The 26,349-nt window shown below is 38.8% G+C and overlaps 1 protein-coding gene across 3 annotated transcripts in view; it reads right to left on the bottom strand.

Moving 5' to 3' along the window:
* Window positions 1-24,156, bottom strand: part of SEC24D (SEC24 homolog D, COPII component) — a 108,102-nt gene extending 83,946 nt beyond the window's left edge. The window contains exons 1-6 of one of the 3 annotated variants that reach the window (XM_086704316.1): window positions 24,136-24,156; window positions 19,718-19,876; window positions 9,215-9,344; window positions 3,003-3,151; window positions 1,486-1,761; window positions 1,082-1,212 (exon numbers count right to left, since the gene is read on the bottom strand). In XM_086704316.1, the coding sequence (XP_086560442.1) occupies window positions 1,082-1,212; window positions 1,486-1,761; window positions 3,003-3,151; window positions 9,215-9,344; window positions 19,718-19,835 (804 nt within the window). In that variant the 5' untranslated portion in view covers window positions 19,836-19,876; window positions 24,136-24,156. Of the gene's footprint in view, window positions 1-1,081; window positions 1,213-1,485; window positions 1,762-3,002; window positions 3,152-9,214; window positions 9,345-19,717; window positions 19,877-22,045; window positions 22,181-24,135 lie in introns of those variants that run through there. The other 2 variants (XM_025921731.2, XM_086704317.1) reach the window with 2 other exon arrangements.
* Between the last annotated feature and the right edge of the window lie 2,193 nt (window positions 24,157-26,349).

Raw genomic sequence — 26,349 nt, 5'->3', positions numbered from 1 at the left:
ATAAATAGTGGCTGTAGGGTACTAAGATTGGTGATGGTTTATTACATAGCAAAAGTTGGCTAATACGGTAGCTCTTTGTACTCTTTGGGCTATCTCTAACTTTTTCTACTCATGTTTATAGAACCACTTCAAAGACCCAAGTTAACTGTATCAATTTCATCATTCTTCCAAAAGGACTATACATGTGGGCTCATTGATACAGACTTGCAGTTTCTCCTGAAGCAGGAGTATACATCCCTGCCCCATTGACCCAGGGCTTTGTTATGACTTGCTTTGGCCAAAGGCATGTGAGTGGTTGTGACATGTACCACATCTAAGCAAAAATTTTAAGAACTCTTGCACCTTTTGGCCAGTTCTCTTTCCTTTCTCTCTTTCTTGTGATAATAACATGTCCCAAACACAGGATGCCCCTTCATGCTGGTTTCTGGAATGATAAGGACACACAGAGCAGCACCTAAAGCCAAACTGCAGCTGCTACAGCCTACAGGTCACCTAAGCAATCAATAAATCTTCATGCTTGGAAGTAAAACTGGGGATTGTGTGTTATGGAGAATAACCTAATAAAAGCTGACTGATACAATTACGAAAGAGTAATCTTCCAAAGAAAATCACTTGGATGGAGAAGAATGAAGTTACAACTCTAATTTTATATAGAACAATTTTCAATAGGCAAATTGTAAAATACCTTGTGCTTTCACTTCCTATGGGTATCTTACCCTTATTGAAAAGGGTCCTTTATTTATTTAAACTAGCATGTTTATATACTCTACTAATTATTCATTAAATAATCAATAAACACTGCTAATATATGCCAATATAAACATCAATAGTATTGTTAAGTTTATGTGATAACAACAACAACAACAAAAATCTACACAGGCTTTCTGTGATGGAGATCCCTGATATGCCAGAACCCAGTTTCCCCACCCCCATACATAAAGAAGGAAGCCTCTATGTGATGGGTATTGTGCTTCAACAATAAAGGACAGGATAAATGCTAACAAACTGAAGAGTTTCCGAGACAGTGAATAAAGAATGGTCCTTTGTGAGGGAGATGGTGGGAGTGAGAGAGAGCACTTACTGGGCTGGGGATGGAGTCAGGATCCAGCTTCTTCTGGAGTTGTGGTGGACCAGCCATCTGTGCAGGACCTCCAGGGAAGCCTCCTGGGTAGGAGAGCTGCCCACCTGCCATCTGGGGACCATAGTTGGCTGCTTGGAAAAAATTTAAAAAAGAAATGACTAGAAGAACCCAAAGTCCCAGATGCAGTGTTCACTGACCATATTACACTATTCAGTCAAGCATGCTGCATTTTTTCATCTTATTATATAAAGGCAGAGAGTTAAGTGTGAATGTCTATAGGGGAAGAGAGTTAAGTGTGAATGTCTATGGTTCCCCTTTCCTCTACATTTGCCACACTAATCGAAAACTAGCTTTCCTTAAAAGTAAGTGATGGATGCCTAGTAACACAGAGCAAAGCTGCTTACCCTGCTGCGGTGGATATCCAGTGCCCAGGCTCTGTCCTGGAAGAGGCGGGGGCGGGTACTGGGTATTCAGAGGAGCAGGCCCAGGGAACCCATCCTGCCTGTGTGTTGACGGAGGCAAGGGTGAGGCCCCAGGGCCATTCAGTGTGGTGGGTGGTGGTGGGAGAACTTGAGATCCAGGCTGCATAATAGATGGTTGCGGAGGTCGTGGAGGACCCTGGAAGGAAGGCGCTGGTGGAGGGCCGGGGGGCCCCTGACCAGGGGGAGCCATGCCTGAACCTGTGTGAGAAAAGAAGACCAGACCACTGAACACTGAATTTCTCAATTCTCCAACTTCTACAAAGTACGCAACAGGGACACCTCTTTTCCTGACATAAAACAAGAAGGCACACTTATACACCAATTTCTTTTTTTTTTTTTTTTTTTTTGCCACAAGATGAATTTTCATTCAGAAAGCTATACAAATGCTATTTGGGGCATTTTACACAATTGGAGAATTTTTAAAGAGTAAAAGCATTTGGTGAGAAAATTAATGGGATGAATTTTAACTATGTTGCATTAACTTTACATGATACATGTCACTAATTAAGGAATTGTATTTTGGTACAAAACCTAGAAAATCATATAGAAGAAAATTTTATCATGTAACAAGCATGATCCAGGTAACTCATACATTCAATAAATTATTTGTGGCCTGTGCTTGACTTGGTCAAATAGATTTCAGAATCAGGTAGAAATAACAAGGGAGAAGGGATGGGCCACTAACATGTTTTCTAATCATACTGGAAATAGATGTGACACCAGATTATTTTTTCTATTTCTGATTATGTGAAATTTAGTTGCTTCACTGGAGACTTATCCATCTTGAAATCAATAAAAGATAGGAAATAGAGGGGTTTTTTTAACAGATACTTCCAGAAAACTAACTTTAAGTAATGGAAACATTCTTCATCAAGATCAATGGCTGACTATGCTCCTATTACAGTGAACATTCCTATGACACTTGGAATATACAGCATTTCTATTGATATAAATCTCAGTACTGTAACTGTTTTCTCTCCTATTATTCTCCTTTCTGCCTCACAACATCTGAGCTTCCATTCTTTTCATGATTTAAAGACAGAATCAAAACACACTGTGAAACAAGGAGTATTATATTTTTCATTTTAGGGCCCCATTATAAACAACACAAGGTTAAACCTAACCTCACATTTCTTAAAATAACTTCACTGTTCTATGTTTATTTGTAAAGTCAGAAATTTTTTTTGTTTTTTTTATTACTCTAATATTGAACGTAAGGTTTTCTGAGGGTCTTCAAACTATTTTGAAATAAATGGCAGCATCATCAGGAAAAAAATTAATTATAGCCATACGTAATAATGATTTATATAAAAATGTCAAAAAAATTACTTCAGTATGGTGTGCCAGAGTCATGTATGTTTTAAAGATGGAGTAAACCTTCCTCATTAAAAATGCTAATGAAATAGACAGTCAGTGAACACTAATAATGAAACTGTTACCATAGCTGTTGATGTGCATAGCATTGAGCTGACTGCCCAGGTGGGTGATGGATGAAGTGGATGCAGGACTTGGATAAGATGATTGTGTAGAGGGTGAGTATGGTGCATAGGAGGATGCTGCACTGTTGACAGGTGGAGGACCTGGAAATCTATGAGAGAAAAAAGAATGTTAAACAGTATCATAGTTTCATATGAAATGATAAACAACAAGTGTCAAAAACTTGTAAAATTAAGTAAGCCCATCTTGTGGGCACTAGGGCAATGACTGATATTTTAGACTGATATTTTAGACTGATATAATTAAGTCTGTAATTAATCTGAGTGTAAACTTAAAATGAATCATGTAACATCATCTCATATCTATGCTCACAGGCTCAACATGTCAAGATACTTAGCAAAAAATTCCTAATGTAAACAGAGAACCAGCTTTAGAAATGCAGTTGGAAGCTGAGTCCACCACAGCCTTATCTATACCAGAGTTAATGATCAACAGAACGGAAACTAGAAAAATAAAATGCTTTGTAGTTGTATCTTTATGATCATTATCCTTATACCCTACCCAGCTTTTTAAAATAAAATGTCAACTGCACACTAATTTCAGCAATCAGGACATTCCCTGCAGAACAGGACCTGAAAGTGAACAACTCAGTAAAAAGTTTTGAAGTCATTCATTCTTTTTCATCTAAAAATTTCACCATGCTTTATTTAACCTTTAATTTAGTTTGGACTTACTGTATATTTATTCCATCTGAACAGTGTTCCTATTGTAGTTCATCTGCTGAATAAAGTTAAAGCTTTCCCTTCAAATTACATTATAACTTCCTTTTAATTTTTAGTGTTAAATAAAAATGTTAAATGAAAATTTCCCAGATAGTATACTCTGATTTCAATTTCTCCATAAACTGGAAACTATATCCCTAGTGGCCCACGCTCTTGCCTTCCATCCTTCACTGCCACTGAGGGAGGCCAGTGGCTTGCCTGAAGTCCCACAATTTGTGTGTGACGAAACCAGGACTAACCTCTCCCTAGGTCTTAAGCAAGCACACTTTCCAAAACATCACACTAATTCTCTTCTGTCATTTTCTTCCATATATCTTAAACTGAATAATTACTATAACAAAACTTACAATTAACCTTCAGACCATTATGCTGTATGATGTTAAGTATATTACAGAATGATGATATCCCACACTTTGAGTTAAATGGATGATGATCAAAATGCTATTTCTATGTAAAAGTACAAGCTATCGTATAGCAAATACTTGGTTATAAAGGGTTATAAAGTTACAATGATTAACACTTTAGCCCAAACAATATTGCTTAGCAAAGCTGTCAATTTCCTCTCCTGTCAAAAACTGAAACCAGACCAATGCAGTTACATTAAACATCTTTTAATTTAAATAATTTGTGTAACAAAACTGAATAAAGATAGAAAATATAAAAGTTAACTTCTCACATAAAAGTTTCCTTTATCTCTCTAATTTATTAATGACACTAGGAGTAAAAAAGGCAGGGCAAAACATAACTCTAGTGTTGACACATTTAAAATATTGTTGGTCACTTAGAAATGATTTCAAGAATTGTCTTAATAATGTTTTATAAATTCACTGATTAAAAATCTTTTTTTGAAGAAATGGTATTGTCTTTTTAAAAAAGTTATGAGAGATACATACATGAAATACTTGCACACAGGCAGAATGTACATTCTATATAAGAATGTATTAGTAGATGTAGAATGAGGTATTGTTATAGGAGTTGGATCTAATAAGCAGGAACTGAGAACTAGCAGTTAAATTGGGTGCAGGGGGACATTATTCAATTGCTTAAGAAAAAAATTATCTAAAATATATTCACAAGTATTTCACAAATGTTAATCATATTTTTAAAATATAAAATTATATGAATAATTTATTATATAGATAGTACAAACAGGATGAAGTATGTTTCAAATGGAAGTTATGACACAAGCAACCTTCAGTATTTTTTAACTTAACAAAAGGCTGATGATTTAAAATAAAGAATGAGAGAATACACAACCATTAGGCCATGCTTTTAACCCATAAATGCCACTTATCCTTCATTGCTTAATATATGTCCTGGGAATGGGGCTTTAGAAATAAATTTTTTTTGTAACCAACTTAAATGTTATAAATCTTAAACATATTTGAATTTTAAAAGCAATTTTAATACTACTTAAGAGTAAAGTAGTATTAAAGGGCTAAATAAATAAGGGAAAAGAAATTAACAGAACATTTTAAACATACAAATATATATTTTTTAACGTTTATTTATTTTTGAGAGATAGAGACATGGCACGAGTGGGGGAGGGGCAGAGAGAGAGGGAGACACAGAATCTGAAGCAGGCTCCAGGCTCTGAGCTGTCAGCCCAGATCCTGACGTGGGGCTCGAACTCATGAGCTGTGAGATCATAACCTGAGCCGAAGTAGGACGCTCAGCCGACTGAGCCACCCAGGAGCCTCTAAACATACAAATATTAAACATGGTTTAATATTTTTCAATTTCATTTCTTTACTAACTTAGTTAATCCAAGGTCACACAGCAGGGAGGTATCAGAGTTTTAAGTGTGAATCCAGGTCTTAAGGCTCCCAGCCTGGAGACCCTGATGTGTGACTACAGGCAAGCCACTTAATCTCCATAGCTCTCAGCTTTCAAACTGAAAAAATGAGCAGACAGAATTCAAAGATCCCCTTCTGTGCTATAAATATAATGTGGTTAAAATTAAGAATTCTATGATTTAAATATTTCTCATGTTGATTCCTTCATTTAATAGGTTTCTGGTCTAAGAAAACATTCAATTCTATATTTTAATTTATTGTTTCAATGAATGTCAGAAAAGGGCAGATTCACCATAAAAAACAAAAGTCAAAAAAAATTTTTTTAAACGTTTATTCATTTTTGAGAGACAGAGAGAAACACAGTGTGAGTGGGGGAGGGCAGAAAGAGGGAGGCAGAATCTGAAGCAGGCTCCAGGCTCTGAGCTGTCAGCACAGAGCCTGACATGGGGCTCGAACCCACAAACCGTGAGATCATGACCTGAGCTGAAGTTGGACACAACCGTCTGAGCCACTCAGGTGCCCCCAAAAACAGCAGTCAATAAAAAGTTACTATCAGAGGGTTAATAAAACATGAATATTTAGGCTCAGTTTAGTCCTAACCCTCTGGAGAGTTGACTGCATTGTCTGTGGCCTGTTCAACTTCAAATACTTCTTATTTTTAAGTTTGCAATGAATTGTTCAAGTAGTGAGTTTTGTGCTGAAGTTTGTTAGAATGTGGAGATAACAATTTTTTCAAGATTGGCCTGAAGTAAAATGGCCTGGGTTTTAAATACTCAGCCCACAGAGTAAACAAAACCTGTACCAAACATCACTGCTTTACACACACACACACACACACACACACACACACAAAGAAGAAAGAAAACAAAAAAGAATAAAGAGAAAACAACTATTTCTCTTATTTTTCCTGATACCTCCTTTTCACTGCAACCAAGTTCTTAGCAGATTTCACCCTATCAGCTTTGATGGGGGAAGATGAGTCTCCTCTTCATACCCTCTCCACCCCAATCCATCATTTTTGATTAAAATAGATAACTTAAAATTGACTTTTCCTCTTCTAATTAAAAAATGGATTTTTAGTTATAGATTTTATTCATTAGGTTAATCCCACCCAGCAGTAACAGTTTGAAGATAACTTTGGTACCATTTACACGTTTAAGACATTTATTCTGCCTCAGCCACATCAATAAGACAAATGACTAAGTATGATTTTTAAATTTTATGAAGCATTGCCTATGAAGGAGCAATATTTAAAACTAAAAATTATAAATTTTTAAATTTTAATCAACATAATAACTGATTTATATCTTGTTTTTAGTAGACAGTTTAGATATGGTAAAAATTAAGAGATTTTTTTGATGGGTTCTCTAAGTACAAACAACACCTATGAAGTGCTATAATCATCAAAGAAATTGTGATGTCACACGAAGATGTCGCGAGCCATCTATACTCTCTGACCATCCCTGTGTGATTCACCTGCATAATCATTGTGTCCTTTGCCCTTTCATTTAACTATATACACATAAATATGTCCCATGAGGGCAAATTAACATGGAAAACATGGACACTGAGTCTGAATACTTGACTTTTCCATGACTTTCTCATTTTTAAACCCATTTCCAATCTTTAATTCAAGTTCAAGTTGAAGTAAGCAAATAGTAGAGAGAGGGGGGAAAAATCTGTCAAGGTTTCCCTGGGAATCACAATAAAACCAAATTCCTAAGTTGTCATGAGTAGCTAGAATGAATGAGTAGGAAGGACAAGCTACAGACAGTAGACTTTCTATATCCACTGAAAATGGTACTGATAACTGCTAACACATATTGAGTCTTTCCTGGGCATTGCACACTATGCAAGATTCTCTGCAAGCATTAATCATCAAAATCCTTACAACTACATTATTATTGTTAAAATTGTGATGAGGGAACTCAGGAACAGCTGCCTCAGCCAAGAGTAGCAAACATGTCCTGACTCTACACAGTCTACACTCTTCACTGTGCCAGACTCTGTGCTGAGCTCAGAACCACACAGCGAAGGTCTGTCTTGATGGCAAAATCCACAGTTTACTTATTTCTAAGGAACCTAATTCAAGTGAAACAAATGGAAAGAACCAAAAAGATCAATACAATCAAGGCTAATATCAGTGACCAAAAGCTTTCTTAGCTTCAAACCAGATGTTTAATTTCTGCATTTCTTGTTAAAAAAAAAAAAAAAATCTGAAATGCTGGCAGTTCACAATAAACTTTTCCAGATCTTCTCCTCTGTAATCTGGACTAGGAGTTCTATTTCTACATTTTACAAGTGAAGAAAATGAGGAGGCCTAGAGGCCCAGGAACTTCACCAGCATCACACAACTAGTTTGTTTTTGTTTTTTGTTTTTTGTTTTTTGGGGTTTTTTTGAGCTGGAAAAGGCATCTTGGTTCTTAGCCTTTCTACTCTGATCCTTGTGCCCCACCACCATTGCTAGTGAGACTACTCAGGTCCTGAGTCAGGTCCATTGACTTTGTGCTCCTTGTTAAACCACATATAAACCAAATTACTTAGACTCACTCATCCTGTTTCCTGCATTAACCTTCACTCTGTATCTCACAGCAACCGTTCCAATGGTAGAAGTTATCATGACAAACGAGCCAGAAAGTATGAACCTCACCAATGGCCTCTAAGAGAATTAACTTGCCGATTTTTAAAATTCCAGAGAGTTTTCCCACTAACAGGGACTACTCTCAGGCTCCCTGAAAGGATAACTAAATGGCTTCAGCAGCAGCAGGGTCCAGATTCACACTGAGGGGTTACTCCTCCCACCCAACCCTACAGCCTAACAGCCTGGGAAAGGAACCTGGGAAATGAAGCCTCCAGGTACCCCTTGGAGAAATTCCAAAGTAAACACTACATACAGCTTGGCACTAGGAGTCTCAACAGTGGCAGCTCACAGGACAAACAATAATGGGACTTCCAGCAGGGAAGGTGTGATGTTGGCTCCCCTCCCAGGTGACAGTCCCCAGTGGGGTGCACATCTCTACATATCTCCTACATCTCCTATCGTGGCTTCTTCAGGCCTGCCTCCAACTTTCACCTTTTCCTTCCTGAATTCATTATAAAAACACAAACAGAAGATTTATTTCCTCTGTTGTTTTTACTATTGTCCTGCAAAAATCCTTCATCGGCATCTGTGTACCTTCCACATCAAATCCAGTTTTTACCATTGGCCACAATCTGATTTAATTTTTAAAATATTTATGAAGCACCTACTGGCACTGAGATCTGTTCTATGAAGGATTCAAGAGGATAGAGAATTTAAAATTTATTGGGGAATACAGGCCATAGACATCTGAAGGAATTAGAGATTAATACAGAACTCTAAAACAAGAGGAATATAATCCAAAATTAAAATGTGTGGTATTGATACAAGTAATTTTTTATATATTTTTTAGTATGTACCAGCATTGTTTTTTTCTTCCCCCTCCTACCTTTTCTAAATGCTTTGTCTCCCAGGGCAGTCTTCTAGCAAGTCCTTTCAAGGGTGTGGGCAGAATCAAGAGGTCAAACTTTCAACCAATAAACATGCAAGTTTAGAAGGGACTTGTGAGACCATTTTAGTAGAATATACAAATGAGGGTTGAAATCTACCTAGCTCACCTTTGGGGAGGATGCCCTTGGGCATGAGCTCCATTCTGGCCAAACTGATGGGGTCCAGGAGGTGAAGGGCCCTGAGGCAACATCCCCCCAGGAACAGCAGCCCCCAAAGGCCCTGCTGGCTTCATCATACCTGCAACAGAAGGGCATGAATTTAGAAGAGTATGAATGTGCAAAGAGAGAGGATGCCATGCCATTAGGTTAAAAATGAAAACTAGGAGGGGAAGGAGGGGAAAAAAATGGGTTAAGACAAGTTCTCCTTTAAATTTGCATTAACCATCACAGACCTATCAACACCAGGTTCTCCCATAGTTATTTGACCATCATAATGATAGGAGAGCAGAAAGAAGAGAATTATCTCAATACTAAACAGAAATTAAGGGACGCCTGGGTGGCTCAGTCGGTTAAGCATCCGACTTCAGCTCAGGTCATGATTTCACAGTTCGTGAGTTTGAGCCCCGCATCGGGCTCTGTGCTGACAGCTCAGAGCCTGGAGCCTGCTTCAGCTTCTGTGCCTCCCTCTCTCTCTGCCCCTCCCCTGCTCATGCTCTGTCTCTCTCTGTCTCAAAAATAAATAAACATTAAAAAAAATAAATAAAATAAAATAAACAGAAACTAAAACAGAAGAAATAAACTTGCGTTTGGTAGAAAAACCTTGATAGAACACACAATCACACAAAGAATGCTAGAATATGCAATGAAAAATGCCATTCTGGATTTCAGAAAATAACTCCAAAAACAACAACAACAACAACAAAACAATATGAGGTATCATAAAGAGCCTAACTCTAACTATGGGAAAAAAATTCTCTGAAAATGCCTTTGTGTTTTATTTATTTATTTTTTTTATTTTTGAGAGAGAGAGTGTGTGCACGTACACAGGAGGTGTAGAGAGGGGCAGAGAGAGAGAGAGAGAGAGAGAGAGAGAGAGAGAGAGAGAATCTTAAGTAGACTCCACATTCTGCAGAGCCGGACACAGGGCTCAATCCCATGACCCTGGGATCATGACCTGAGCCAAAATCAAAAGTTAGAAAATGTCTTTGAATTACAGCATGAGGAAAACAAAAGGGAAGTAGCATCTGTTTTTCTAACAAAGGTAAAGCAAGCCTTCAGAGTTCATAATTCTTCCAGGATTCCAAATAGCTGGGTGCTGAACTGCTGAAGTTATCACACTCAGTCATACACAAGGTGGGATCCCTTGTGATGACGAAATGCTCCTGGCAGTAACTGTTTTCATTTACAAGCAGCTCTTGTCAAATAGATCTTTAAAGGTCTCTCTTTAGAACTTTTTGCAGACATTTTTCTCTTCTAGAGTAATTGTGGTACAGAAGAAAAATCACTGAGTGTGGGTCAGAGGAGTTCAAGGCCCCACCTGGCCATTTACTAACACATGCATGGTGTGGTAAAAATTTTATCTTTAAGGACCTCAGTTTCCCTCACTGCAAAATGAAAGGCTTCGATTAGATCATTTGTGACAACATATGTCTTTATTTGTTCTCTCCACTTCCAACCTGCTTGGTTTGTACCAGCTCATTCAAATTACTTTTTCTTTTTAAGTTTATTTATTTACTTTGAGAGAGAGAGAGGCAAAGAGAGAGGGAGAGAGAAATCTCAAGCAGGCTTCAGCACTGACAGCGCAGTATAGGGCAGGAACCCATGAACCTCAAGACCATGACCTGAGCCAAAACCAAGAGATGAATGCTTAATCGACTGAGCCACCCAGGCACCTCTTGTTCAACTTACTTTTGACTCTACCCTTCTCTCTGGCACCATTATCAGTGACCTCCTAGATGGCTTCTATGCACTCCTCCACTTGATTTCATGATGATATTTCATATCCAACATCTCCTTTCTTCTTTTATCTTCCTCTAGAGAGCTTATTCTCTCAGATAGCAAGAGAATTAACTGGATGACCATGTAGTTGCCCAATTAAAGTTTCTTATATTATCATCATAATACTTTTGACAGCAAGCTTTCAGATGCTTGGGTAATACAGAATGTAATATAACCAGTGAAATGGCTGTATTCATGATTATTATCAAAACTTTCAAAAAGGTTTTATTTTCTTAAAACAGGATTCCTCAAACTTAAGAAAAATGTTTTATTAATTTTACAGTCACAGTCTTACTTAGCAATTTTTTATATACTAAGAAGAAAAACAACAAATATTTTTTTAATGCTTATTTATTTACTTTGAGAGAGAATGAGCTAGTGCAAGCATGGGGACGGTCAGAGAGAGAGGGAAAGAGAGAATCCTCAGCTGACAGAGCAGAGCCTGACTCAGAGCTCAAATTCACGAACCGTGAGATCAGAACCTAAGCAGAAATCAAGAGTCGGACACTTAACTGACTAAGCCACTCAGGCACCCCAATAGTCTTATAACACCACATTTTTATACAAAGTTCTAAACTCCAAAGCCAGCAAAGTTAGAAAAACATGAGATTTGCAGTTACACAGACTTGGGTTTGAATTCCTTCCCCCATCAGTTAACAGCTGTGACCCTGATAAGATACCTGTCTTTTGAAACCTCAACTTTTAACACTGTGTCGTGGCAGTAATGTTCCCTGTCTCCAAGGACTGTTCTGAGAACTGAATAAGACAATAGGTATAATAGCACCCAGAAATGCCTGATAAATAAGGTAATTGATCATCAAATGTTGGTTTCCTCTCCTCTGACCATATGCCCCTGTCCTCCTTTTTTCAAGGATTTATATTCTAACAGAACATATACACCATAATTATATGTACACTTGCATTTTCATTTTTGAAACATTATTTTGGACAAAAGTAGAAAATCCACAACACTAGTGCCAAAATAATAATTATATGTACTACAAGAAACCAGAAATATTCGAATTCCTTAAGTAATAGCTAAATACCAATTTCATCAACAATCCTCATATATAGTTCCAGAAAATAAAAAAACAGTTTTCAGCATTACTTATGGCTGAGTATTCCCATATGTATCCATGAGACACACACGTTAATAAATTTCTGGTTACAAAAACAAAATTTAAAAAAAAACAGCTTAATATATTCAAGCAGTATTGTTATATACCAATTTCACTAAAATGTTCTTTCCTTTTTGTTTTTGAAAATCAACTCTATGGCAATGTTTCAAACTCATTCTTGTTCAATATACATTCAATGTGCCTTTGAGACACTGAGAGTTCTTATGGAATTCACAACCATGTAAACAAATAATGACAGTGTCATGTGATGAGTGTTATAACATGCAGAAAGACAAGCTAACTCTTCCTAAAGAAATCAAGGAAAAGTTCAAAGAGAAAGGACTGGTTGAGCTGAATCTTGCAAGACAAGCAAGAGTTTTCTTAGTGTAGAGACAGGAGAGAGGGTTTCAGGCAGAAGGGAAAACTTGAGCAAAGATATGAGAGAGCATGGCATGATCAGGGACAGGCAGAAGGTTCAGTGCAGAGAGATTATGAAGGAAAGTGGCTGGAACAGAGGTTGTCCAGGTTGGTCGGGTCAGGCTGCAAAGTCCTGTGTGCCATTTGGACTCTATCCCCAGGGCAAAGGGAAACCAGTATCACTTTTATCTGCAAAGTCACAGTCTTCTCCTGATCACGTTACAGGTATTTTCAAAAGTGGTCAGAGATAAAGAGAAATTGAATTCTTTATAGAGCAGTACGAGAATTTTAATAAGAAAAACCATACCAGAAGAACTAATAACTATGCTTATGCCAAAAGAAAAATATCTAAAATCACAAACTGGTCTTTAATATCATGGCAGATATAGACTGGCTTACTCAATACCAATTCCATTTTCCTTTCTGGCTTGCCCTTCTGTATGGTCCTGAGCTAGAAAGACGGAACATCCATTGCATAAACCTCTTACAAATGTAGTTGCCATGTATTCTAAATTCAGCAAAGCAACACATCACTGGGAGACCCTGGCCAGGAAGCGGAAATGGTGGTTCTGGGGTAGAAAGGCAGTGGCTGCTAATGGAATGGTCCTGTGTGGAGTGTGCATTTCTATGGACCATGGACTCCCAAGCTGGTTCTGGCTTTCTCTATATTCTCTTAGCTTCCTGATACCTTTAACAAATCACTTTCCACTATAATAGTCTCTGCTACCAACAAAAAAACTCCTGACCAAAACAACATCACAGAAAAGTATATTTTGGACTTGGCCCTGGATCTGATAAACTAAAACCAAAATTAAAAACCACTTGTGAAAAAAAAAGTTTACCCCTTTTATTGTTTTCTGTTGTCTAATTGCTGTGGCTAGGACTTCTAGTACTGTATTGAATAAAAGTGGTTAAGAATAGACATTCCTGTGTTGTTCCTGACCTTAGGGGAAAAGCTCTCAGTTCTTCATCGTTGAGTATGATATAACCTGTGCATTTTTCTTATGAGGCCTTTATTACATTAAGGTATGTTCCCTCTAGACCCACTTTGCAAAGAGTTTTTATCATGAATGGATGTTGTACTTTGTCAAATGCTTGTTCTGCATCTATTGAAATGATCATATGGTTTTTATCCTTTCTCTTGTTGACGTGATGTATCATGTTGATTGTTTTGCAAAAAGTGAACCACATTTGCATCTTGGGAGTAAATCTCAATTGTGATATATGATTTTTTTTGCACTTTATTTTTTATTTTTTTAATATAATTTATTGTTAAATTGGCTTACATACAACACCCAGTGTTCATCCCAATAAGTGCCCTCCTCAATGCCCATCACCCACTTTCTCCTCTCTTCCATCCTCCATCAACCTTCAGTTTGTTCTCTATATTTAAGAGTTTCTTATGGTTTACCTCCCTCCCTTTCTGTAACTATTTTTTTCTACTTCCCTTCCCCCATGGTCTTCTGTTACGTTTCTCAGGATACACATATGAGTGAAAACATGATATCTGTCTTTCTCTGACAGACACTTCACTTAGCATAATACCCTCTAGTTCCATCCACATTGCTGCAAATGGCATGATTTTATTCTTTCTCATTGCCAAGTAATATTCCATTGTATATATAAACCACATCTTCTTATCCATTCATCAGCTGATGGACATTTAGGCTGTTTCCATAATTTGGCTATTGTTGAAAGCGCTGCTATAAACATTGGGGTACATGTGCCCCTATGCATTAGCACTCTTATATCCCTTGGGTAAATTCTTAGCAGTGCTATTGTTGGGTCATAGGGTAGTTCTATTTTTAATTTTTTGAGGAACCTCCACACTGTTTTCCAGAGAGGCTGGACCAGTTTGTATTCCTACCAACAGAGCAAGAGGGTTCCCGTTAGTGTATGATTTTTTTCACGTATTGATGGATTTGGTTTGCTAATATTTTGTTGAGGATTTTTGCATCTACATTCATGAGAGATATTGGCCTGTAGCTCTCTCTCTCTCTTTTTTTTTTTTTTTTTGTGGTGCCTTTATCTGGTTTTAGTATCAAAGTGATACTAGCCTCATAAAATGAATTTGGAAGTTCTCCTTCCTCGTTTATTTTTTGGAATGGTTTGAGAAGAATACGTATTAGCTCTAGCAAAATTAGAGAAAGAAAAATGCCATATGATATCACTCATATGTGGAATTGAAGAAACAAAACAAATGAGCAAATGGGGAAAAAGAGAGTGATGGAGAGACCAACCAAGAAATAGACTCTTAACTATAGAGAACAAACTGATGGTTACTAGAGAGATGAGTGTGGGAGGACAGGTGAAATAGATGATGGTGATTAAGGAATGCACTTATCATGCTTAAATATATATATGTGTGTGTGTATGTGTATATATATATGTGTACATACATACACACACATATATAATTTTAAATAAATAAAACAAAGATAAATTCCCTATTGCATGGACATGTAATGACTACTTTTCCCGAGGCACTGTGCCCGGTAGTGTATGTATATAAGTTTGCTATTTATTATAAGCCTCACCACTTCCATCGCCCTTAGTTCCAGGACATCAATATTAGTTCTTGCCTCTCAGCTTCCAGACCAGTGGTCCTCAATCAGGGATGATTTTTCATCTGAAGACACATTTGGGCAATGTCTAAGATTTTTGGTTGCCAAGGCGTGGGGATGGGGATGGGGATGGGTCAGGTGGGGATAGGAGGGGGAGTACTGGTATCTACTGAGTAGAGGCCAAGAATGCTATTAAACATCCTACACTGCACAGCACAACCTCCCACGACAAAGAATTAACTGGCCCCAAGTGTCAACAGTGCTGAGGATGAGAAACCCTATTCCAGAAAGCAGTGTGTCCAGGTCTGATGCCTTCTCCATCCTTTCTAATGTAGAATATAACTCTTTTTAAAATCTACATGGGATTATGACACTTCCTAGCTTAAAATGCCTCAGTGGCATCCTACTGACCTTAAAATAAAGCCTAAATAAAGTCTTAAGATGGCCCTGCTTTCCACTCCAGGCATACCCCTCACTGCTGGCACTCTACATCCCAGCCATGCTGAACCTCTTGCAAATGGCTCAAAAGTGCCACCTCCTGACCCCACTAAGCTGCCTCACTACCTGGCCAACTCTTACTCATCTTCCAGGTCATTTCTTCCAGGAGGATTCCCTTTATCCATAAGTCTTGGTTATGTGCCCCTGACATGTGCTTCCATACCACCTTCCACCTCCTTTATCATACTACTACACCCCCTGTATTGCCACTATCAAGGTACTTGACACATGTCCCACTAGGTAAGTAAGTACTCTAAAGGCTGAGATTAGGTTTATTTTATTCATTGTTATATTGCCGCAAGTATTTTTCTCACTCAATAAATGTGTTAAATTTTACTACATAGCCCTAGCATCACACAATAGGCACAAATGGAGGTATGATCTGTGAGAAACACAAAACAAGAGTTAGCACTGCTCATATCTATGGTAGAACAGATACTTCAAAGAACCACAACTAGATTGCCTGTATCTGCCAGAAAACCAATAAAAGGGTCACCAAAAGACTAGAAAAGAAGGCACCTGATGACTGAAGATTAGGAGATCTAGGGTCATTCAGCCCAGAGAAATAAAGGCTAGGGTAATGTAGTAACAGCCTTAAATAATTCAACAAAAACACTATATTTTACAAAAAGGTATATTTATAGAGTCTGATAGCCCGGTATCCATCTGAGAATTGAATAAGCAGAAAAAGGCTTAAATTAAAGTGTGAAGGTTTTAATCCAACAGAGGAAGTTTCCTTGTTATTATTGTTTTAATACTGGTAAACACCAGAGAGTTGCTGATGAATGGAGCGGCTTGTCATTCACACACTCATTTAATGGGTACCTTCCCTGCTCCAGGCACATCTATTAAACTACAGTGTGGCAAATGGTATAGAGGCCTGCACAAATGTTAGAAGAACACAAAAGGAAAAAAGGACTTATAGACAAGCCTGAGAAAGAACAGTGGTCAGAAACATCTGTAGGCACAGCACTTGAAGTGAGTCTAAAGCAGGAGTGTGGAGGACAACATGAAGGCATGGATCCACCTTCTGGTAGTGTGGAGTGCAAATGAGAGCACCAGTACAAACCAGACTCTAAATGACTAATGGCTTAGTACCACTGCAATAACAGGTATGATAATTTGGCAGATGAAAAAAAGAAAATGGGTAAATTAATGAAGGTCTATGGAGCCTAAAATTCAATCAGAGCCAATGGGAAGCTATAAAAGGTTTTAAGAAAAAGAAAGGCAAGGGGCGCCTGGGTGGCTCAGTCAGTTAAGCATCCAACTTTGGTTCATGATCTCACAGCTCGTGGATTCGAGCCCTGCATCAGGCTCTGTGCTGACAGCACTCTCTCTCTCTCCCTCTTTCTTTCTCTCTCTCTCTCAAAAATAAATAAACATTAAAAAAATTGTTTTTAAAAAAGAAATTGGGAGGACAGTTGGATTGAAGAAGGTAAAAGGGAGAGAATGTTTTTAATAGTGAAAGTTTCTAATTTGGATAACTGAGTGAATGATGATGATGCTGGGTGAGATATGGAATGCCAGGGAAAAGTAGGTTTTATGAAAAACATTCTGAATTATTTTGGATATGATGAGTTCAATGTGCCCACGTACACAGGTGGGCAATTGAAAATAAGAGTCTGTAGCTTAAGAGAGACATATGGGCTGGAGAAATAGATCTGAGAGATTAGTACTTCATATGGAAGGTTACAGCCTAGGGAAATACCTATAGAGTGAGAGAAAAGGGGTGATGACAGAACAAAGAAGGAGAGGGGTACCTCGCTGGCTCAGTTGGTAGAGCATGCGACTCTTGACCTCAGGGTCATGAGTTCAAGCCCCAAGTTGGGCATGGAGATTGCTTAAAATTAAAAAAAAATTAAGAAGAACAAAGAAGGAGAAACAGCAATACTTATGGTCATATAGAAGGGGTAGGGGACTCCTTAGAAAAAGATGTCCAAAAAGCCACCAAGAAAAATATTAAAATATGGTGTCACTGGAACCAAAGGAGAAGAGAGTTTTGTACAAAGAAGAGCCATAAGCAGTGTCAAATTCAAAAGATGACAGGAGACTGTCTACTGCATCTGGTGGTAGGGCCACTGATGACCTTGGTGGGAGAAGGGGAAGAGTGGATGGGGCCCAAGCTATGGAGCAGACTAATTGAGCCACGGAGGGATTGAAAGGCAAGGATGGAGAGTCACTGAGGAAAGCAAGTAATTTCTTAAAAACATGGCTGTCTTGAAGAGAGGAAGGAAGAGTGAATGATACTGAATGTTCTACTTAGGTGTGTATTAGAGTTTGTTGTTTGTTTTCTTGAGATACTTGGGTATGCATCCTGGCTACCCCACCAGCTCTGTGACCTTGGATAAATCATAGTATACCAGCCATTCAGTTTCCTTAGCTGCAAAACAGGGCTAATAATCTATTGCATAGCATTGTGTGAGGATTAAATAAAATAATGCACGTAAAGCTTTTAGGACCAGTTTTTGATACATGGTAAGCACTCGAAAAGAGCAGCTTATAATCTTCATCATATACAAATGCAGAGGGGCAATGAACCACCTGATAGAGAGAAACAAGAAAAAGTTCCTACAGGATCCAGATCTATAAATATTATGGGGAAGACTGGTTCTGGACAAGAGGGGGATGCCTCATCTGAAGGTTTTTAAAAATGAGGGGCAGACTAAATCACAAGAGTCACTGTCCACAGGAAATTCACAGTCTTTAGAGCATCTTCTGAAACAAACTTTGTGTGGCTGCTGCAGTCAAGCCTCCCTACAGGGCATTCCCCAGCCCTCAGTGATTTGCACTCCATACATGCCATCCAGCAGAGCCCAGATTCTACATATCTGAGTCAGTCCTAGTGATCCCCAAGAGACACTCACTGATTTACACAACAATTTGAGATGAATTCCTCAGCATTCTTTCGGAATTCCTAATAACTGTCTTAAACAAATATTTTTAGGAAATTTGGGACCATTAGACCTGAAACAAGCTCTTATTAGCCTCACCCCTGACCCTGAAACTTGGGTCCCTCAGAGCAGCCTCTTGATAAAGGGAGGTGGCTTCATGGTGCCAACTTCCATCAGAGCAATGGTAATCCCACTCCATTAATGATTTCAATCACTAATTATTTCAAGGTAAGGCCATGTTTTTGTTATTATCACTTTGTAACCTTTAACATACAAATCTAATCATATTTTTCCAATATCAAGCCTGATTTTTTATGATTGCCAAAAGCACTTTAGTGTATGTATATATATATATATATAGTATGTATGATATATATGTACATATTTAATTTGGTTTTTTATTAAATGTTTAAATAACCCCACACAACTGATTAATAGCAAGAACAAGTCTAACAGTAAAAACAAAACATTCAGGAGCTTCTTTGTTTTAATCTTTTTTTTTTTTTTAATAATCAAAGGTCATATTTATTTTTTTAATTATTTTTTTCATTTTTTTTAAATATGAAATTTATTGTCAAATTGGTTCCCATACAACACCCAGTGGTCATCCCAACAGGTGCCCTCCTCAATGCCCATCACCCCCTTTCCCCTTCCTCCCCCCCCCATCAACCCTCAGTTTATTCTCAGTTTTTAAGAGCCTCTTATGGTTTGGCTCCCTCCCTCTCTAACCTTTTTTTTTTTTTCTTCCCCTCCCCCATGGTCTTCTGTTAAGTTTCTCAGGATTCGCTTAAGAGTGAAAACATATGGTATCTGTCTTTTTCTGTATGACTTATTTCACTTAGCATAACACTCTCCAGTTCCATCCACGTTGCTACAAAAGACCATATTTAATTCTTTCTCATTGCCACGTAGTACTCCATTGTGTATATAAACCACAATTTCTTTATCCATTCGTCAGTTGTTTTAATCTATATTTTAAAACCAAACTCGTTGTATTCCAAGCAATAACCAAACTGATGATGCAGGCTTCTTCTATAATATACTTTTCCAAATAAGCCTATACTCTCAAACCACTGCATTATATAATGACCATTCAACACTCCCAAAGCTGCTCTTTCAGAATATCTTAAGTCTCCGAGTACTGAGAATCAATAATCACATACAAGCCAAAATAATGCACTTTACCTGGTGGAGAACCTGCATGAGAGGGGTCCACATAGTGTCCATAATGTGGTGGAGAAAGACCTATTCCAGGCTGGGACTGAGAATAGGGGGGTGTAGCCACATATCCTTGTTGACTCATTATGAAAATATCATTCCAAGGGATAGCTCTACAAAAGAAGCCTGTAACAGAAGAAAAAAAAAAAAAGTCAACAAGAGATTTTTGAGTTACTTAATGCTATTAAAAATAAGAATGCCGTTAGTAAATATTTACAATGGTTTGAGGAAAATATCAGGTGCACGAGACGTCTGCATATCACACAACATATCATACCATTATCCCCTAAACAGGCTCTAATCATAGCTCTATGGAACTCAGTAACTCGCTTCTATAGGCAAATTCTCAGGCACAAAATATGAATAACAACTTGCCAATCACTTTTTCTTTGGAAGAATGAACTATTTCACAGATAGTCTCTCCTATGTTTGTGCCTTTGGTTTCCATGGCCCTGTTTCAGCGCAAAGCATGCCACTGGCAATAATCACAGTCATTCAATTCACTGACCAGCACAACTGCCAGTGGTCTGCAACCAAATGTTTTTTGGCTTGTGTCATTTCAGTGCTATCCTAATTAGTAATTTTCGTTAGGCAGTTAGGACGAAGAGAGATCAATAGTCCAACAAATACAGCAGAAGATAAAGGAGCGGATAATGGACTCACTCTGTGAGTCATGAAATGACTAAGGCAGGTTGCAGCCTACAACAATTTGGGAGTTGTCAGTGGTTTCTCATTCAGAGATGACAGACTCTCTTTCTAATTTAAATATCACACCTCTGAAAACATATGCACATATATTTAAGGAACAAAGAAAAAAAGCAATTTCATATATGTTCAGGCAACACACACACACACACAAATGTAACATACCCACCTTGATTCTACTCAGAAGCTAAACATCAATTTGTTTTAAATTTTCCATTTTTTCCAGGTTTCACAAGACAAGAGACATTTCACAGAACTATTGTCAAAAAATCTTTTGTAACAAAAAAGGCTGTGAATCCTAGCAAAGGAAGTAGGCTTTCACTATAAATATACTAATACTTAGCTGTGTGACATGGGATAAGGTGAAGAACCTCTCTGGGCCTCAGCTCTCTCTTACAAAATAAAGTTTCTAAAGATTTGGCAGATATAAAACACTGATACTACGATTTCTCTCCGGTTTCTTTTACCTGGCATAGAAATACCCTTCCTGTTTTTATTTTACGATACTACCTTTTAAGGTAAATTTCGGTGATACCTGCTAAGCCTTGAAATAGACCTACATTCAGGAAATGTCATTCTTCATTCGGTTTCATTTTCCTATTAAACTATGCGTTTCCAAAATTAAAAGGACCAAGCGAAAATATCGTAAGATCACTTTCCTCTCCTTGGAAGGCAAGAACTGCAGAGAGGAGAGACAGGAAGAAGCCTGCTGGTCCACTTTGTTACTGACAACACTTATTTCCCTCCTCCCACTTCAGCAGAGAGAGACGTGGCAGCCTGAGCTTTGGTCAAGCTCATCCAACCAAGCACATTTCGGAAGTCAGCAGGAGCACACACCTACGTAGCAGCCTGTTGCTGAGTGACGGAGAAGCAAGGCCGGGATGTTCACTCCGAACAGCAGGAAGCAAGCAGTCGGGTCCCTCTCTACTGGTCCTGACAGGAATTCGCTTCCTCACGCAGCCCGGTTTGCCACGTCAAACTTCCTCACACAGCACCAAGTTACAGAAACCTGACTCAGCTTCAAGCGGCGACATGGCAGAAAGCCACTTGGCAACAGCAGGCCTAGGATCAAAATCTGGGGAGCCCCAGGCCATTGTCACCGGTCAATTATCGCCGAGGTGTGCCTCTCACCCTGGACCAGGTTCGGATTTGGACAAATTGGTTGCACTCTCAGGATGTCCCGAAGCTTGAAGATACAGTTGCCATTTTTACTATCAATATTTCCAATATTGCCTTCCTCCAAAAAGGAAATTAAGTTGATACGGAGACAAGAAAACCGCTGGCAGTGTCCCTGGAATCTTGGGGCTGGTGAGGACCCTAAGCACGCAGTCCCAGCATCCCAAGACAAAAAGATGGGGGCGGGGGCGGGTAAAAAAAAATGCCCACGCCCACCCACCCCACCCCTTTTATTATTAAACTGCACGAAAGGGCTGTAGGAGCTAAGTATGAGGTCTCCTCCGCTGCCCTGCCACAGCTTAGCATCCAGCCTCCCGCCAACCCCGATCCCAGGCCCCGCACCGCACCCCGCTCCAGCTGTGCCTGGGGAGGGGCTGTCCCGCCAGAGCGTAGCTAGGCAGGGCGAGGCATTACCTGTTCTGCTCCCGCACGCGTCTGGACTTCCGAGAGCCTGCGCTCTGCTCCTAGCGCCAGCTGCCCCCGGTGACCCCGCTCCCGCTGCGGCCGCTGCTCCCGCGGCGCCTTTCCCCCGGCCCTGTGTCCCCACAGGCTGGTCTCGCGCACAGAGTTGCAGCTGGGCTGGGAACTGCCACGTCAAACACTCTCCCGGCTGCGCGCCCCCAGCGCCGGGGCTCAGACCGGCTGCCGCGCACCCGCCGGCGCACGCGCACAGACGCGACGGGGCGGGGCGGGGCCGGAGGCGGGGCCTGGCCGAGAGAACTGCCGGAGTTTGGGCAGCCCGTCCTTCCTTTTTTTTTTTTTCTATTCGCCTCTTTCTGTGTGTTTTGTTTGTTTGTTCCCCTATAACAGGTCAAAATGTTAACGCTTTTGATAAATCAGTGTTTTCACAGCGGAGCCGTGTAGGAAGGCGGGAGTGCGTAATGAGGGTTCATTCATTCTTTCATTCAACAGGTTGCAGCTTCAGCTATTCATTACGTATTACTTGAGTAACTGATATTACAGGTATTGCTTGCTAATATGGAAGGTACACGATTCAAGACTCCGAAGAGATGAGAGTTTAAAGGCCAATCTGGCACGTGTATACGGACAATTTGATGACGCATTTGTGCAATGCACTACAGAAGAAGGAACGTCCGAAGCAGCTTGGCAACGTGTAAAATAGGTAGAAAAAGATGTCCTAACTGAAAAGTGTGGTAAGAGGTGCCTTCATTGAAGCTGAAATTGCTAGACTTCTGTGTATTCCTTCAAGGAATGCCTACAGATTCATTGTGAGGGAGAATGATTGAACCCACCCCAAACAGGAATCAATTCATACATAAGGACCCAGTGTTTAGCTCACTGTGTTGTTAAGAAACAACTGAGAAAGACAACCTATGTGAGACCTGGGACTTGACTTCTCTATCCAGCCTTAAAAACTAGGACCATCTCGCTGGTTTCTCACAACGCCCCACTGCTAGATAGAAAGGCCTTCAGCCAACCCTAGGTTTGGTATAGCTACCAAACTTACACAAAGCAAACCAAATCAGTGTTTTGTTTTCAAAATATGCTTTTCTCTGGACTGCAAGAAGATAAAGACTGCTTGACAAATCCCTTTACTGATGAAATCCTTGGGCAAACACTTGCATGGGTATAATGCTACTGCTGAAATGCTACATGAGTTTTTGCAGGCATTTTAAGTTATTCCAGCATGGTGAAGTCTAATGGTCTCTTTCCCACTTCTCCTTTTTCTACAGCTTTAAAGTGTGATGCCCTGCCCATTGGTTAGATTTGAAAATCTACAATAAATTTTTTTTTTTAATTTGTTTCCTGTATTCTCAGTATAATGAAAATGTTTGATGAAGTTTAGGAAGCATTGATCTGTGTTGAAGCAACACAGCTTGTAAGAGCAATAAAAAAAGTTGTCATATCACAGTTATGTCACAATGTAAGAAACAGTAGTCTCTCAGAGATAGGAGAGCTGATTCCTATCAGCTGGTTGGCTTGTTGCCTCTATAAAACCACTAAATTTGAATTTGTAAATTCTTTCTAACTCTTTGTTCAGGGATACCAGACAAACAACTTGTGATTTCAGTACTAAGTGTTGAATTCCTAAATATTTAAAGCTGGAAGGGATTAGATATATGGATAAGTCAGTATTCAGTGAGAAGTGAATTCAACTTAATCACTTATAGATTAATAAACCAAATTTCAGAAAATGAAAATAACCTCCTAGTCTTTTAGTTGGAAGTCATGCCTTCTAATTGTATTTCAAAGTAATTTTTACCTCATTTTTCCTTCTCTTAATATTACTCTGATTTGCTCTTCTCTATTAAATGGGTTTGCCTTTCTCTCCTGTAACTGCCTTATAGTTAAGCTTTCAAATAACTAAGACCATAATAGACCATACAGTTCCACCAGTTACTGGAGTTACCAATCACAAATTTCTTTTTCTTATGAAATAGACTTCTGGTTTCAGGCCAGTTTCCCTTCTCGTGACCTTATATACCACCCCTTTAGTGACTAACTTCTGACATTACGCTTTTTGTAGGATTATTGGCCTTTACCAGACAGGAGGATCAGCCTGGATTCCCAGGCTTTCTTGGTCCAAACTACCCCACTGTCACCTGATGTCAGCCTCTGATGTTCCATGTATAATTAATGTGGTCACCCTGGTAACCAAATCCTAATTGAAAGGTGAGGTCACAGGGAGTGTCCATGTGCTGGAGTTCTGTGTTCTTTAGGGTCTTTCTGTTCTAAATTTATTCTTATTTATTTACTTTTTAGTAATCTCTTCACCCAACGTGGAGCTGGAACTCATAACCCTGAGATCAAGAGTCACATGCTCCACCGACTGAGCCAGAGCCAGGAATCCCTCTGTTCTAACTGTAAAAGGAAAATAAAGAAGATAATCGACGGTGCAAAAGATTGTATAGAAAGAGAATGAATTACCTGACAATACTCAGGGTTCTTTCTGTTATATATATCCTTTGGAAAAAAACTATGGTGCTCTAAGCATTTATGTAACTTAAGAAATTTGGAGTCTCTCGTTGAAAAGCTACAGTTTGAAGAGGATTTATATTTTTTAAAAATGAAATAGCCAAGACTTGGACTGTATTAAACATCTGAAAACACAATAAATAAGGCCAAATTAAATGGTGGTGGCGAGAAGGGTACATGGTAGGCTAACTTGAGCAGCAACCAATAACAGTAAAAATACAGTTTAAATGATCATCAAGGGCCAGACGCAAAGGTACTTCTGGAAATTACTTCTTTCTCTGTTTTTTTAATACCAGTTTTATTGAGATATAATTAACAATTCACCCATTTAAGGTATATAGTCCTATGGGTTTTAGTATGTTTACAGAGTTGTATAGCCATCACCACAATCAATTTTAGAATATTTTCATCCCTCCCCAATAAACCCTGCCCATTAGTAGTCACTGCCTTTTCCCCACTACCCTCCCATTCTACAGCCCTAGGCAACCACTGGTCTACTTTTTATCTGTAAAGATTTCCTATCCTAGACACTTCATATAAATGGAATCATATAATACGTAGCCCTTTGTGACTATCCTTTCACTTAGCATAATGTTTCCTTTTTTTTTTTAAGTTTATTTGTTTAAAGAGAGACAGAGACAGCACACGTGGGGAAGGGCAGAGATAGAGGGAGAGAGAGAGAATCCAAAGCAGGCTCCATGCTGCCAGCACAGAGACCAATGCATGGCTCAAATCCATGAAACTGTGAGATCATAACATGAGCTGAAACCAAGAGATAGACACTTAACGGACTGAGCCACCCAGGTGCCCCTAGCATAATGTTTTCAAGGTTAATCCATGAAGTAGTATGTATTAGTACTTATTTCCTTATTGCCAAATAATATTCCATTGTATGGATATAACACATTTCACTATCCATTCATCAGTTGATGGGCAGTTAGGTTGCTTCCCCCTTTTGGCTATTATGAATAATGTCGTGAACATTCATGCACAAATTTTTGTTTAGATATACATTTTTAATATTCTTGGGAACTTCAAATAAACAGCATAGTTTCAACGTAGTTTTTGGAGCAGTCTGGCTCAAAGGCTGTGCACTTAGCAATTAGGCAATGTTGCCACTCTGTATGAGATTTTATTTTTAAAATAAAACAGGCAATATCACCCCCCCATACAAAAAGACAATAACAAAATAATTAAAATTGAAATCTCTTGTGAAAATGTAACTTACCAAAGCTGATTCTAGAAGAAATATTTTTTTAGAGTTAAAATATAGAGTTACCATATGGCCCAGCAGTTTCACTCCTAGCTAGAATTACTTTGCTAATATCTTGAATATCTTGCTCTGAGTGTACTGCATTACTTATGTCATCAGGCATAGATTGGGCAGTGTGACATCACACTGCCAGGTCAAGTTGACTCAGGTTTGAATCCTGAAACTATCACTCACTACTAGCTATATGAGTTTTACTTATTTAACATTTATTAAGCACTCACTATAAGCTGGATGCTGTACTAAGCACTGTGGATATGAAGTTGGATAGACACTGCTCTAGCTATTAAAAGTTCATGGAAGAGTACAGGGATTGGCAAACTACAAAATCTGGCCCACCTGCTTATTTTTGTACAGCCTGCAAGCTGAAAATGGTTTTTATATTTTTAGATAGTTGAAAAAAATCAAAAGAAGAATAATATTTCGTGACACATAAAAATTATATGAAATTCAAATTTCAGTGTCCATAAATAAGGTTTTATTGGAACACAGCCATGCTTTTCATTATTAT

Source organism: Puma concolor, chromosome B1, assembly GCF_028749965.1.
Source record: "Puma concolor isolate L17-30 chromosome B1, mPumCon1.1.hap2, whole genome shotgun sequence".
Taxonomy (NCBI): domain Eukaryota; kingdom Metazoa; phylum Chordata; class Mammalia; order Carnivora; family Felidae; genus Puma; species Puma concolor.
This window is presented reverse-complemented; position numbering and strand designations above follow the sequence as displayed.